Here is a 15,813-nt window from a genome sequence, read left to right on the forward strand (position 1 = left end):
GGATAAAGAGGCGAAAAGAGCGGCATTGTTAACCGTAAGTATTTCTGAGCTAGTCCCAAGGGAACCTCCAGAGGTTTCAGTGCTTCCTTCGGAAAAGGAGCATGAAGACTTCAAAAAGGTAGGGGGACATTTCAAAGAGGGTAAATGGTGGTTACCTGACGGGAGGGAGCTGGTCCCAAAGGGGATAGCAAAAGGAATACTCAAAAGACTACATGCACAAACCCATTGGGGAACCAGGGCATTGGCGGAACAATTTTTAAAATTCTTCGGGTGTAAAGGAATCTTCGAGCTCGCAAAGCAAGAGGTACAAGGATGTGTGATATGCCAAAAGGTAAACAGAGCGAATTTTCAGCAAACCAATTGGGGAGGTCGGCCACTCTCATACCGACCATTTGAAAGAATCCAAGTGGATTTCACAGAATTACCAAAGATTGGTAGAAACAAATATTTGTTAGTTATAGTAGATAAATTGACACATTGGGTAGAGGCCTTTCCCAGAGCTAAGGCTACAGCCCAAACAGTGTCTAAAATTCTACTGGAAGAAATAATTCCTAGATATGGTATTGTAAACCATATTGATTCGGACCAGGGCACACATTTTACCTCAAAAATTATCAAACAGTTGTCCGATGCATTAGGGATCAGATGGCAATATCATACTCCTTGGCACCCTCAGAGCTCGGGGCAAGTAGAAAGGATGAATCAGACGTTGAAATCACAAATATCCAAATTGACAATTGAAACAAAAATGTCCTAGATCAAATGTCTCCCCTTGGCATTGCTGAATATAAGAACCATGCCGAACTCAGAAACAGGGCTGTCCCCCTTTGAAATGTTGTATGGAATGCCGTACAAGCATGGTATGCCGGTTGAACATCCTCAAACAGAGGATGTGCAACTCCAACCTTATCTCATTTCTATAAATAAAAACTTACAGGAGTTAAGGAGAAAAGGATTGATTCCTCAGAGCAGCACGTTGGGATTTCCGATTCACCAAATTCAACCAGGGGACAAAGTACTGATCAAAGTGTGGAAAGAGCAACCCCTCAGTCCTCACTGGGAAGGACCATTCCTTGTCCTCCTGACTACAGACACCGCGGTTCGCACAGCTGAGAAGGGCTGGACACACTCTTCCCGAGTGAAGAAAGTTTCGGTTCACGATCCCCCCGAGTGGAAAATTGTAACCCCTCCGGGAGAATTGAAAATCAGGCTTCAGCGGAACAGCAAATGAGCAGCGAAGACAGGATAAGTTGCACCAATTTTGAATGTTATTGTTTTCCTTTTGTACATTTTAAGTGTGCATATTGTAAACAAACGTGGGTGACTCATTGTTTGGGAGGGCAAAAACCAAGAGGGTTGTGTGCCGCGTGTTACAAAGAGAAATTAGAACAGACCAACCTTTTTCTAGCACTTGCTACCCGGGTGGGTATCTTGGAACTCGACTCTCCGGAGTGGTTCCGATTTTTTCAAAAGGGACTACGAGGCCATTTGGACTGTAAAGCGGAACCTCTAATAATTGAGTGCCGCCGAAACGTAAAAGTACCGTGCAGGAGCGGCACGATCAAGGCATCTCGGTGGGCAACCTTTAAAAGGAGGTTTGCCATCAGGACGTCAAGGGCCCCTGAAGACAGTCCTTGCTGCCGAGAAGATGGTTATCCCCGCCGTATGTTCTTGTACGGGCGGAGGGAATGGCAGAGGGATGCGATTGTGGGGAATCCTGACGATCCTGAACCTAGCCATGTGCTAGACCGAGAGGATGGGCCCCGAGGCGCCTCCAGGGACGACCTCCCTGGGGAAGTGTGAGCAGTGCCAAACTGCCACACGAACTGAGCCATTGATCACTTGCCCTCCGGAATTGCACGCAGGAAAATGCTGGGTAAATGATACCCAAATGGACCTGTGTAAGCTGGAAGGGAAAATTTGGTGCTCCACCCCGGGGATAAGTACTGGAAAAAGGCAATCCCATATCACAGGGGGAAGAGAGGTCCAAGCGACCCATCTATGAAGTAAGAGAGAAATAGGAGGGGTTTCCCCAATCTCGGTCTGCGGGCAGTGTAATAAAACTGTCTGGATTGGAGGAAAGAAACAGTCGACATTCATTGCGTATCACAGAGTCAACCCCTTGTGTTACAATAAAGCAAACTTAAAATATTGTACCATGGGAGGGAAATTGTACTAGGAAGGGAGAAACCTGAAACACGAAACGAAAGTGTCATTCAGTAATGAACCTATAGTTTTGGATTTACTGAAAAATGACGATGACAGAGTGTGTCTACAGTTTGATCAGGTGATCTGTTTTGCAAAAGACGAGGATGGTTCAGACCCTGAAAATAAAATAAAACAATTGACTCTTGAACTAAAAAGGCAAGAAATGGAAAATAAGAGAAAAAGACTCGAACAAGAGAGGTTAAACTCTCTCAGTGAGCAATATGAGCAATTAGAAAAAACAATACGATAATTGGAAGCTACCTAGCCCTAATCAGAATCTATTTATAGATCTGATGCAGGAAATAGCTACCGAATTAGGATTAACTAATTGTTGGATATGTGGCGGCCTAAAATCAGCCGAAAGATGGCCATGGAAGGGAGAAAGATTAACCCCGGAACAATTACTTAAGTGGACAGGATTGAAATTATCCAAAACAACCCGGCGACCAGAGGGGTGGGTGATTGACAAAAGAATCATTGGAACTTTTTGTGTCAGTCGGGAAGGAAGGGAATTCACTGAGCTTGTTGGTTACACTCCGTGTGTAAAAACTCTCTCGGTAAATTCAGATAAAAAGACAAAAATCTGGCAGCCGGAATCACCCGAGGGCTATTGGAGCCAATCTCGGGAAAATAATTGCGAATGAGTAGATTTAATTGGTTTATGTTGGAACAAACAGGACGGGGCGAATCCCTTCCATGCCTTTCTCGGACTGAGGGAATATTGGGAGGACCCGGCAAAACTTAACAGAGATTGGAAGGCACCGGATGGGATTTACTGGATATGCGGAAAGAAAGCATACAGTGAATTACCCAGAAATTGGAAAGGATCATGCACACTCGGAATAATTCGGCCTTTCTTCTTTACATTACCTAAAGATGAAAGTAGGTCTTTAGGTGCTCCCCTCTTTGAAACCCTAGCCCGACAAAAGAGGGAATTGAAACGGGAACTACCAATAGCCGGAGGTAACCACAAATGGAAGGGGGAGGAATGGCCCGCCGAAAGGATCATACAATATTATGGACCGGCAACATGGGCAAATGATGGCAGTTGGGGATACAGGACCCCAATCTACCTCCTCAATCGGCTCATTAGGTTACAGGCTGTGGTAGAAGTTGTTTCAAACCACACTTCAGAAGCCCTGGAACTCCTAGCAAAACAACATTCCCAGATGAGAGCCTTTGTCTACCAAAACAGACTCGCTCTCGACTATTTGCTAGCTGAGGAGGGAGGAGTGTGTGGCAGATATAACGAGTCAGAGTGTTGCATGGAAATAGATGACTTCGGAGAAACTATAAAGGGTCTAGCTGCTGAAATAAAGAAAGTAGCCCATGTACCCGTCCAGAAATGGAATTCGATTTTACAAGCCTCTTGGTGGGATCAAATTTTTGGGCAAGGGGCATGGTGGAAAAAGCTAGTATTCTTTATAGGATGTTCAATTGCCGGAGTCATCTTCCTACCCTGCCTAATTCCTTGTCTGATCAGACTGATACATTCTGTCGTTCAAGGAATGCAGATTGCCTCTCTCCCAATAGACCCAGAAAAGGCACAAGGAAACGCTACCCTTCTTTCAAAAATCATGAAGTTAGAAGAAGAAAAAGAGAGTAGAAATGCGGTTAAAGCATTGAGAGAATTTGAAAACAAACATATGTTGTCCCCAGAAAATGTAGAAGAGTCAGACGAAGAGGAAAACGACATTATCTAACCTGATAGTCCTCTGAAAAAGTATGTAAACACGAATTTTTAATATGGTCAAATTATTAGGTGGGGGACTGTAATAAAGAATTGGGTAAATAAAAATTCGGAAGAAAAGGTTTAAATAACGTATGTGTAATTATAACTAATGAAAATATGGAATAAGGAATTCTCCTCCAGGTCGAGGTAGAATTCCTTTTCCAAAGTCACGGATTGCAAAAGAACCCCCCCCAGATAACAAGCTTCAGCAGGCTCATCAACTCGGAGGAAAAGACAGGACACAGGCCATCATAGAAACAAAAGAACTAGCCTGAAAGTCTACCTCCAGATAAAGGCAACGCCCGGCCAATTTCGGCCCGGAGACCATCAAGCAAGACAAAAGGGACGAGCCCCAGGAAAATGGTCGTTGCCAGAATCGAACACCACACCCGCCAAACCCATACTACAGAAACTCAATCAAGAAAGACAAAGAAGAGACTACTCCTCCGAGATATCCATCGGCGCTAGCCCGGATCCCTCGATTCTGCTGTGATGAAATATGTTAAAATACATACAGACTCACTTTGCATTTGAGGAGACTCTGCCCGGACACTTACTGACTCAATGTTCTAGGCCAGGAAATCCATTCACCCGACAATCAGGGACACTTGGTGAATGGAAACTGGTTGGAATTCTAGCCTGGGGACATAAAATCCCTATAAAAACCCAGGCCAGAGAACCCTCAGACGTGGATTTGGGAACACCTATACCTTGCGTATAGACCCTGTCCACCCAGCGCTGCGCTGTCCATTTATTGTGGTTTTTCCTCGCTGTTCGTTGCTTTATTAATTTATAATAAATTTATCTTTTTAATCTTTAATCTGCCGTTGCATTTATAACATACTTGATGTTCATCTTCGAATCCACAGTTGTTGTAAGTGTTGCTGCACTCTGGAGGACTTGGAGATGACAAATGTGGATGTGGATCTTTGTCCCGTGTCAGCGCCTTTATTATCTTCTGGTTCCAGGATACTCTTTTCTTTATCTCTCCTTTCAGAACTGCATAGATTAATCAGATTGCTAAGAACACAATTAGTAGGATTATCAGACTCTCAAGAATAGATTTGATTTATGAGCTCACATTCCATCCTAACCCTTCAAAAATTTTATCTACCCAACTTGTGGTCAGATCTTCCCTCTCTTTCTGTGCTTCATGTTCTATTTGTTTTAACGGATTAATGTTGTGTTCTACATCTGCAGTTCCATTTGGGCTGTGGATGCAGCAGTGATCAATTTGTCCTTTTAGGTACCCGCACACTCCGTGTTCTTTCAACAATAACATATCTAAAGCCAATCTGGTTTGCAGGGTCATTTTAGTTGTGGCTTGTAATTGTACATTTAGCTCTCTAAATCCCTCTTTGGTAACTCTTGCCAATCTTTCTACCTGGCCTGTAAATTTGTACAACATCTTTCTATTGTTATAATTTGTTATTGGACCAAACAAGGATTCCAGAGCCCACTCAAATTTTACACTACTGGAGGGTTCCTGCCATCTTTCTTCATCTTCAGCTTTTTTTCCTGAACTTCTCGTCTTGTCCTTATTTGCAGAAGTTCATGTTCTCCCTTGAATGGGGACCTTTTCCAAATTGGGCATAAGGTGGGGAGGCCTAGAGTAATCTCTTTTACTTTTTCACCTACAGGCAGATGTGTTGTCCAGGTGCCATCGCTTGCTGCCCATCCAAATTGGCCTGGACTCTGAATTGTTCTCCTGCTACATATTACCTTTTGGATCACTTGTCCTATCTTGTCATTTGTTTCACCTTGTTTATGTGTGATTCCTCTGCAGGCACATCCAATTTGCACAGCTACCACAAGTGGTGGCATTTGTTTTATTTCTTCATCATCAGAAGTACAGTCCTAAGCTTTGTTCCATACCAAATCACTTTGTCTGCCTCCATTCTACTTCTGGTTGCAGTGTTCCATACCCCAGGATCTGTTTCATTTTCTGAGCCTTCCCACTTAATGCACCAAGGGGTGTCTGCCATAGATTGGAATTTCTGAAGCACAGTCATTGACCATGCACTGTCCCAAGCTTCAGCCCGATCTTTTCCTTCCTGTCCTTCACACTTCCACTTCAATACTGGAATCTTTTTCTTTAATGACCTTTGCTGTCTTTTCAGAACACCATCCATAATTCCCTAATCCCCCATACCAGCCTAGTTTTGGTTCATACTTTCCTCCATTTTCATGACAATCCCATATAGATGAATACTTTGGCTTCACAGCATTTTCAAACACTGTCTTATTTGGGTACTCGTAATCTATTTGCAGTACACAGCTCACATTTTCATTTTTATTCTTTTGTATTTCAGGTAATTTTGATGTTATAATTCCCCAATTTATTTGGTCTCCTGCTGCCTTTGGTATTGACAGACAGGCAGTTATTTTGCTGATGTTTTGCATGTTGGCCAAATCTTTAATTAATCCAATCATCCCATTTTCTGCCTGAATAGTATTAGAGACTTTTATCACTTGTGTTTCTGGCTGCACCCCCACATCCCTCTTCATTCTAAAATGAAGAGTTGTCAGCTGATCCTTTTGCATTTCACATCCCAAGGTAACATTGATTCCTACTGATGGCACTAAAGGCCATGAAATAATCACCATTACAGTCACTAGCAACCTAGACATTTGAAACAGTCAAACCCGCTTTATCTGCAGCTTTGTTGGCCCTACAGTTTGTGCAGTCCACAGTGCAGGGGAAACCTTCTTCACCCTGGTGTAATGTATGCAGGGATCCAGTCCAGCTCCTTTGACTGCTGTCAAGGTAGTTAACAGTACCTGATAGGGTCCATTCCACCTTTCTTTTAATGGTTCTTCCTTCCAGCTTTTACCGTACACTTCATCTCCCGGGGGATGTCATGAACTGGATTCTCAAGAGTCAGCGGCCTGTTCCACACAAGGGTGCTCCGAAGTCGAGCTCGAGCTTTCCCAAGAGACAGAACATAATTCTACACCTCTTGCTTCCCTGTAACATGTACATTTGGATTAGGTTCAGGGCATTCATATGGTTTCCCATCCAATATCTCATAAGGACTGACTGACATCCCTCTTCTAGGCTTTATCCGAATCCTCAGCAGTGCTATTGGTAAAGCTTGTGGCTGCTGCAATTTAGCCTCTTGGCATCTTTTGCTGATTTGCCTCTTCAATGTCTGATTCATCCTCTCTACCTGTCCACTGGATTGGGGTCTCCATGGTGTATGGAGATGCCAAGCTATTCCCAGTAACCTACTCACCTCCCTCACTACTGTGGCTGTGAAATGTGGGCCCCTATCTGATGATATTCCTAGAGGCACCCCAAATCTTGGAATGATTTCTTGCAGTAACCACTTGACTGTCTTCTTTGCTTGATTTGTGTGACAGGGAAGAGCTTCTGGCCATCCTGAAAATGTGTCAACCCCTACCAATAGATATTTGTATCCTCAAGTTCTTGGTAATTCTACAAAATCTACTTGCCAATAATCTCCTGGTTCTACTCCTACCCGAATTTTCCCTAATTGTGCCTGTCATCTAGCCACTGGATTGTTCTTTAAGCAAATTTCACATTTTGACATTACTGATTTTGCCATTGTTAACATCCGTACTGAAATTAAATTTTGTTTTAACAATTTCACCAATATCTCTGCACTCCAATGACATTTGTTATGTTTAATTTGTAGAACTTCTCTCATTCTCAAGGGGGGTACCACTACTTGTCCCTGTGTAGTCACATACCACCCTTCTGAATTCTTCTGTGCATTCAGTGAGCGTCCCAATTTCTCATCCTCTATTGAATATTTTGGTTCTGGAGGTAAATTGAATTGAGATACATTAGTTTTTAAAGGTATCAATGCCATTGCAGTTTGCACTTCTCGATCAGCTTGTCGGGCTGTCCAGTCTGCTTTCCGATTTCCCTCATGAATTTTGGAGCTTCCTGATTGTTGAGCTTTGCAGTGCATGATTGCAACTTGGTCAGGCTTTTGTACTGCTTTTATTGATTGCAGGACTGCATCTTGATGTTTAATGTGTGTGCCTTGAGAAGACAGCAGTCCTCTTTCTTTCCCCAGTGCTCTGTGTACATGCACTACTCCAAAAGCATACTTTGAGCCAGTCCATATGTTTACCATTTTCCCTTCACTTAATTCTAGTGTTCTGGTTAAGGCAACCAGTTCTGCCCTCTGGGCAGATGGATTTGGTGATAATGCTTTTGCCTCCACTATTGTACTGACTGTTGTTGCCTGGGGGTCCCAGAGCATCTTCCTCTCTGCCTTCTTCTCCTCCATTCGTCTAATGCTTGGGCATGAGAAGTCTGGGTTTGGGGGGAAAAACAAGGGGTGACCACCTAGGATTCAGGGTTCCTCCTGCCCGAGTCCATCTCTAGAAGTCTTCAGGTGTCTTGTGTCCATGAAAATCTCCAAAGCATCAGGACTGAGAGGAAAAAATCCCTCCCTGAGATTTCCCTTTCCTGGGGTCCCCACTTTGGTGTCCCAGGGCTTCCCCCTCTGCAGGCTCATCCCTTCTCCGGGCTGCCCCTTCTCCAGGCTCCCCTCACTCCCGGCTCTCGGGGTCCCCCCTCTCCAGGTCCCCATTTCAGGCTCCGGGACTCCCGGGGCTCCCCCCTTTTCACTGCTCCCCTCCCCCTGCCGGTACCGGGCATCTCAGCTCAGCTTTGGAGTCCTGCAAGATCCAGACATCGCTCTGCCCGGCCCGGCCCCAAAAAAAGGATCAGGGGTCCCCAAAGCTACTTCGAGTGAGCTCCAAATATCCCTTCCCCTGCAAACAAATCCTGCCAGGACAGCCCAAGAGCTTCGGGGCGAGGTTCCCGTCCCCGGTGAGCTGCGGGCTGCGGGCCTGATGCTCCCGGCGCGAAGGGGCTGCAGATCCAGAGAGCGATGGACGCACCTGGGTGATTTGCGGAATAAAAGGAACTCTATAACTCACAGAGTAGTTATAAGAGCCGGTATGAATTTATTCAGCACTGAGGTGCATGGGGGATATCTCCTCCAAAAGCATGCACACACACCTTTTTGATTGGGTTTTCCCGTTTGTCACGATCCGCAAGGTGGGATTCGTGATGTGGTTCTTTTAGCCGGTCTTAGAGTACAAAAGATTATCAGCAAACCAAGGACTTAAACAAGAAAACACACTTTATTGAGCGCTCATCAGCACTAATATGCGATAGAGGGAAAGAAAAGAGAAAGCAAAGCATAAGGAAAAGAGAGTAAGGGGATTATAGCTACCAACATCGAAGTCCACTCAGCCATCCAACGACGCAGAGTCTTCTGTCCGTTGGGGAGATCTCAAAGGAAGGTGAGTTTGGGGTATAATTTTATAGTCTTTTGCAAAGCGAGGGGCGCAGGGCCAAAACCAGATGAGATTGATGATCATTGTGATGAAATTCCATTGCGCAGGGAACAGGTGTAGGGTACAGAGCGATCCATGTCTTGCAAGTCTTTGCTCACCAGCAGGAACAAGGACAAGGTGTTGTGGAAAACCCATTGCACAGGGTACCAGGCACAAGCCTCTGCTCACCAGCAGGAATGAGAGCCATGAGTCGTGGAAAACCCGTTACGCAGGTTACCAAGCCTCTGCTCACCAGCAGGAACGAGAGCAGTGTACCGTGCAACCACCTGCAAACAATCACTGAGCAAACATCCATCTCAGCTAGGCCCAAACCCCCAAACCAAGTCCCTTGTGATATTCAGGGTCTCAGTCTCTGTCCTTGAGACGGTTGTGAGACAGATGAGGGAATCTTCGGACCGTCTCTTACACCACCCCGTGGCTCACAATCGTCGAGGTCTTTCTGCACGATGTTGTAGTGCTGCTGCAGAATTCTTCTCTGAAGTCTTCAGGACTCGTTACAGTTGGTAGTATATCCCAGAAAAAACAGAGACAGGTAGTAGGGAAAAGATAAGGGACAGAAAAAGGAAAAAGAGAAAACAAAAACAATAAGAAAATCAATATGCTGATTTCAAAGAAAAACTATTCCATATATATAATTTCAACTAAGACTTACATATTGGTTTCTTATCTTAAAACAAACAATAAATTATATTCTAAAATACACCATGATAAAATGATTAACCTCATAGTCACAATGTCAAATTATTTATTGTAGTGCCTGCATAATTCATCGAGTATCGATAACCTTAGGGGTATCAGCAACATGTAAAGTACCAATCATGTTGTGTGCATCCATTATGGAAGTCAATTGTGTCAACCGCTTCATCGTTCTCCAATTCAGGATGTACAAAATTGCTGATAGAACAAAACCAAGTAAAACTAAAACCAAGAGGACGATGATGGGATGACACAATTTGTTCAAAACACCTGTAGCAGTTGGTGACCACCCAAAAAGAGTGTCCCACCACTTATGTTCAGCATCTTTCCTTACTCTTTCCAGAACACGATGTATTCCTTTCACATTGTGGTGAACCGTAACTAAGGTCTTTTGTCCATCCTTTTTGATCTTTTCCAAAATTTCGATTAAATCCTGGTGAAGCAACAATTGCCTTACCAGAGTAAAGTTCATTCCAATTGGAGCAGGCACTAAACAATGAATCAAAGTGTAATTATACTGCAAAAGATAATATGAAGTAACTGGAGCTAAATAAGAAAAGTCACAACCTATAATCTCAGTAAAATTGCATACACAAAAATTTGAATGATTCTTAGTATCCACTACTATGTTTTCTACAAGCATACTATCACAAGCAGTTCTCAAGCATACACATCCATTGCCTACATACACAAGCACTGTTTCAGAAGTGTCATTAGGATGGATTTCAAAATGACAGATATTCTGTTCTGTGTCTAAACAAATGTCTTGAGCTTTGATTGCATTACTTTCACAGATAAACCCTGGTTGTTCTCGGACAATACAATTTTCTAAACCAACAGTTTGCCATTTCCCACCAATCTGACGGGCCCATTCCCTATGCTCTAAAGGATAGAGAACAGCTCCATCATGATTCAGCCCCAATGCAATGATAGGAAAGATTGAATGTACTGAAGCATTACGTATTGTCAACACAAAAGCTGTGGCTGTGTTTGTGATGGGATCGTAGGTAAAATTTACCAAATTCCACCAAGATTGAAATTCCTTTTCAAAGTCATTGGCATTGTCCCAGACTATTTTCCGAATCTCAGTGGGAAAGGTGCCTTCTTCACCCTCTCTGATAATTGATGCAGCAACTGACTGCATCCACAACTGGGCTTGAATACAGCTAAGAGCCAGAGAAACATTGTTTTGGGTAGCACTGAGTGCATCAATTATTAATTTGTGATCATCTACATTTACCCTTTCCCAATTTGGTAATATGTTTGATAGCAACCACTGTTGGGTTCCCAAAGCAGTTAAAGATGACCTCAGTGGTTGTTGTATTTTGGTCAAATCTTTAGTTGCAACAGCCAATTTATTCATCAATACTTCTGAATCAATACTATTCAAAATTCCTAGTCCTGATCCCACGACACCGGTTATATCTCTTGTCATCCGTTTGTGAAAACAATTTCGCTTTCGCAACCAGGTTGTCCACCCCTCAAAGGAAGTTTGCAAAAAAGGTGAACAAGCTGTCTGAATCTCTGAGACATTGTTTTGCATTAGTATTAAATAGCATTTGTTGTTGGCCAGTTTTCCTGATTTCAGCCAACAATCTTGATTCCGAGTTTCACAAGATATAACCTGGCCATGAGATCCGGCAACTTGACTGTGTACAGGCTCAGTGTGGGATCCGGTACTCAGTCTGCAGCGTATTGAAACGTCATCACCTTGAGTTAACAGAAAAGAAAGGGAAAATATTAGCTTTGTCATTTAGCACAAAAAGGGGTATTCACATCATGGTATGTGATTATTACACTAAATATAGGCTTTGTTACAGCATTTATTTTAAATCTATAAGTTCATGGTTTATCTGATCTTCATGTTCCTCGGTGTTCTTCTGTAGAAAATAAACAAAACAGAGTCTGCCACATAGGGGCAGGAGATTAAAATGATGGAATTATCCAGTGGGTGTTTATCCAATGCTCTATCCCCAGGGCATCGGAGGTTACCCATGAATATTCTCCTGTAGTTCTTTTAAAAGTTTCAGTTTGGACTAACCAAGATATAATCCCCACTCTTACCAGCAGAAAGCGTAGAATTTCTTGCCACTTTTCCTTCTGCCATACTGAAATTCTGTTTACTTCCCAGTCCTTTTGTTGCCAAAAAGGAAGCCACTCAGTATATCCCTTGAACATAGCAGAGGAGTTAGTGTAGATACAGACAGGAGAGGTATTCTGTACCTCATGTTGGAAAACACTCCAAACAGCTATCAGCTCTGCAGCCTGAGTGCTGCTTTCTTCCTCAATAACAATTTGTTCAGCAGAGGAAAGGTGGAGGGCTACTGCCCCACACCTCCACACCTCTCCCTCTCGTTTGGCAGAGGTATCAGTGAACCAAGAGTTTGCTGATTGTTTTTGCTCACTGTCCAGAACCTGTGAGTGGTGTTGCTTTGGCCCACTGCCCAGAATCAGTTGAGGGTGAGGTGGAGCGCTTGGTACAATGGGGCTGGAATCCTGCCACTGAGAGACCAATTTACTTAATTTTTTAAGCGGCAGGTTAACCATTAAACCCTTCGGTACCCCTTTCTTCACCCCCAAGTTCCACCAATACTGTAGGCTAGAAATCAGCCTACCCTTTTCTGTTTTTATGTTGGGAGGGGTTTCTTTAATTATCAAGTCAGGTTTGTCATGGCTGCTACTTAAGCTCTCAGTTTTTTGTATCACTTGATTTTTTACAGCTCCTTCTGTTATTGAGAAGATGTTAGAGTCATGTTCAATCTGGGCATACCACTTTCTCACTGTGGCCCTCTGGGCCACCCCGTCAGGGTGGAGAGTCCCAGTAGTGGCTGTCTTAGTAATTTCAAAAGGGTCTTTTAATGCAATTGGTTGTTGTTGTGTAATTTTTTCTACTTCTATGAGAGCTGGATTAACTACCAACAATCCCTTTTCCCAGGTAGTGTACCTCTTTTCAGCATCTTTATTTTTTATTACTTCTTTTTCATCTCCTCCCACAAGGATATCATCTGTGGTTGTTTGGAGGAGAATTGCTGTAGGTTTCAGTGATTCTGGAAGACCACAAATTAAAGGGGTCATAATTTCAGCTTTCACAGGTAACAAAATTGGTGATTCATAACCAACAATTAATTTTCTTTCATAAATCAGTTGTAGACAAGCTGCCTTATGCATGTTTTTGAGAATTTGGTCTGGGGAGCCGGTTAGAGCTACAGGATCTCCCCTTTCCAGGGGGTTAAGTCCCCCTGCCCAATATGCAGCTTGCTGTGTTAGGGACCATGGGTTGCGGTTATCTCCTGTTGTTAAGAAAACACCGTGTCCCCAGTAACCACTTGCTTCTTGTTCAGATAATCGAATTTGATCTCCCCCTGTGAGAGACACTCGAAATACGTATTCTGTCTCTGACTCGTGAGGGAGACGCCCGTACTCCTTTTTTAACTTAGCCAATTCAGTAGCAGTGTACAGGATTTCTTTAGTGGTTATATGTGGATCAAGATCTTCATCATTGATATAGTTATATTCTGTTTTAATCAAAGGTCTTATTTGGGAGCAACAGTTTTCACCACAATTTTTTACCAAATGTAATTCTGCTTGAGAATATTTGTGATTTATCTGAGGAGTTTCTTTTTCCAGCGACTCCTTAAAGGAATCAGCACACTGTGAATTTTTGGCACACTCCTCACTCAGAGCAGTTCGTAACAAATTATTTTCATTTTGCAAACTTTCAACTAAATTTTGTAGGGATTCAATAATTGCATTTTCTTCCTGCCTTCGTCTCGTGCGAGCCTCTACAGCTGACGTAAGGCAAGCTCCCAATACAGAACAAATTATGGTTTTATTACGGCCAAATTTGAATTTTGCCTCATGTTGCAGGGAGCAAATTCTATCAGTTACATTTTCTAGGTTGTACCAATTATTTTGAGCCCATTCTTCCCCAGCTGGGGAGGGCTTAGCATTGTGTTTTGCTAACAAAGCAATGAATGCAGCTTTATCTTTTATACTAGAGTTTTCAGAGTGTTCACTCATGTTTGTGTGTGTGAAGGGTTCAGTACCACTACAGGGAGGTAAGACTTAAGTTACGCACAGACGCAGCCTTTGCCACGTCACCCTTCGCGTCCCTGTATGGATGAAGAGACAAAATCTGCTTGGGAGGCACCCCTTTATGTTAAAATTCAAGTTGTCTCTTTACTACACCAAGCAGTCAAAATTCATCAAAAACACATAACAGTACACAGAACCACTACAGGGAGGTAAAACTCACACTACATCAGACGCAGCCAACGCTGCGTTCCCCCCTGCCGTGGGTGGAGAGACCAAATCTGCTTGGGAGGCACACCTTTATGTTAAAATTCAGACTCTCCGCTACACCAAGCAGTCAAAATTCATCAAAACCACATAACAGTACACAGAACCACTACAGGGAGGTAAAACTCAGTTACATCAGACGCAGCCAACGCTGCGTTCCCCCCTGCCGTGGGTGGAGAGACCAAATCTGCTTGGGAGGCACCCCTTTATGTTAAAATTCAGACTCTCCGCTACACCAAGCAGTCAGCATATAAAAAACCAGTAAGTCCCACCTTTTGTACTCAAAGATCCCGTGTAAAATTCTGAAGACAGAGCCCTCAAATGAGTGTAGGGGTGCTTTTCACCTGGGCGTGTGCAGTTTGCGAGAAATTCGAGTCGCCTCCCTTGCTTTCTAGACACTGCTCACCGGCGTGGCAGGCTAGGTGCGGCTGAAGCGAAACGTCCTTCCCCTGATACAGACTGCACAACAACCTGCAACCCCTTCTGTCTCTCAGAATCCTGTCTGTGATGCCAATTTATGTCACGATCCGCAAGGTGGGATTCGTGATGTGGTTCTTTTAGCCGGTCTTAGAGTACAAAAGATTATCAGCAAACCAAGGACTTAAACAGCAAAACACACTTTATTGAGCGCTCATCAGCACTAATATGCGATAGAGGGAAAGAAAAGAGAAAGCAAAGCATAAGGAAAAGAGAGTAAGGGGATTATAGCTACCAACATCGAAGTCCACTCAGCCGTCCAACGACGCAGAGTCTTCTGTCCGTTGGGGAGATCTCAAAGGAAGGTGAGTTTGGGGTATAATTTTATAGTCTTTTGCAAAGCGAGGGGCGCAGGGCCAAAACCAGATGAGATTGATGATCATTGTGATGAAATTCCATTGCGCAGGGAACAGGTGTAGGGTACAGAGCGATCCATGTCTTGCAAGTCTTTGCTCACCAGCAGGAACAAGGACAAGGTGTTGTGGAAAACCCATTGCACAGGGTACCAGGCACAAGCCTCTGCTCACCAGCAGGAATGAGAGCCATGAGTCGTGGAAAACCCGTTACGCAGGTTACCAAGCCTCTGCTCACCAGCAGGAACGAGAGCAGTGTACCGTGCAACCTCCTGCAAACAATCACTGAGCAAACATCCATCTCAGCTAGGCCCAAACCCCCAAACCAAGTCCCTTGTGATATTCAGGGTCTCAGTCTCTGTCCTTGAGACGGTTGTGAGACAGATGAGGGAATCTTCGGACCGTCTCTTACACCGTTTTTATCCTTTACAGAGCAGGTTTACACGATACGGCTAATACATATTAATTTCCTAACCCCGCCTGTCTTCACTTCATATTAAAATTAGCCCTGTGCCCCTTTCAGTCCTTTGGCCGCTTTTTTTTTGGGAGGGGGACTTCAAATCCGTTTCCTCCGGCTTAGGGTCCAGGAATCTCCTTTATCCTGTGGTGCCTTTGTCTTTGCATCTTGTTTGTGTATTCCAGCTCCTTATCTTATCTTGCAGTCTGACTCTTTTTCCTGTTCTTGTGGATTAGGGTGTCAGGTCT

At 43.7% G+C, this 15,813-nt stretch overlaps 2 protein-coding genes across 2 annotated transcripts in view; both read right to left on the reverse strand.

Moving 5' to 3' along the window:
• LOC147646666 (uncharacterized) overlaps positions 1 to 15,813 on the reverse strand; it is a 713,664-nt gene that overhangs the window by 530,660 nt on the left and 167,191 nt on the right. The window lies entirely within an intron of this gene.
• Positions 11,437 to 14,349, reverse strand: LOC147646676 (uncharacterized). Its single transcript, XM_086873096.1, has one exon. It carries the CDS (start codon positions 13,997 to 13,999, stop codon positions 11,906 to 11,908), a length of 2,094 nt encoding a protein of 697 aa, XP_086729222.1. The 5' UTR covers positions 14,000 to 14,349; the 3' UTR covers positions 11,437 to 11,905.

This window comes from Cyanistes caeruleus, unplaced genomic scaffold (genome assembly GCF_971803275.1).
Source record: "Cyanistes caeruleus unplaced genomic scaffold, bCyaCae1.hap1.1 HAP1_SCAFFOLD_87, whole genome shotgun sequence".
NCBI lineage: Eukaryota > Metazoa > Chordata > Aves > Passeriformes > Paridae > Cyanistes > Cyanistes caeruleus.

Bases quoted from the DNA above. Each gene is read 5' to 3' on its own strand.
- LOC147646676 (XM_086873096.1), bottom strand. From the start codon at position 13,999: ATGAGTGAACACTCTGAAAACTCTAGTATAAAAGATAAAGCTGCATTC.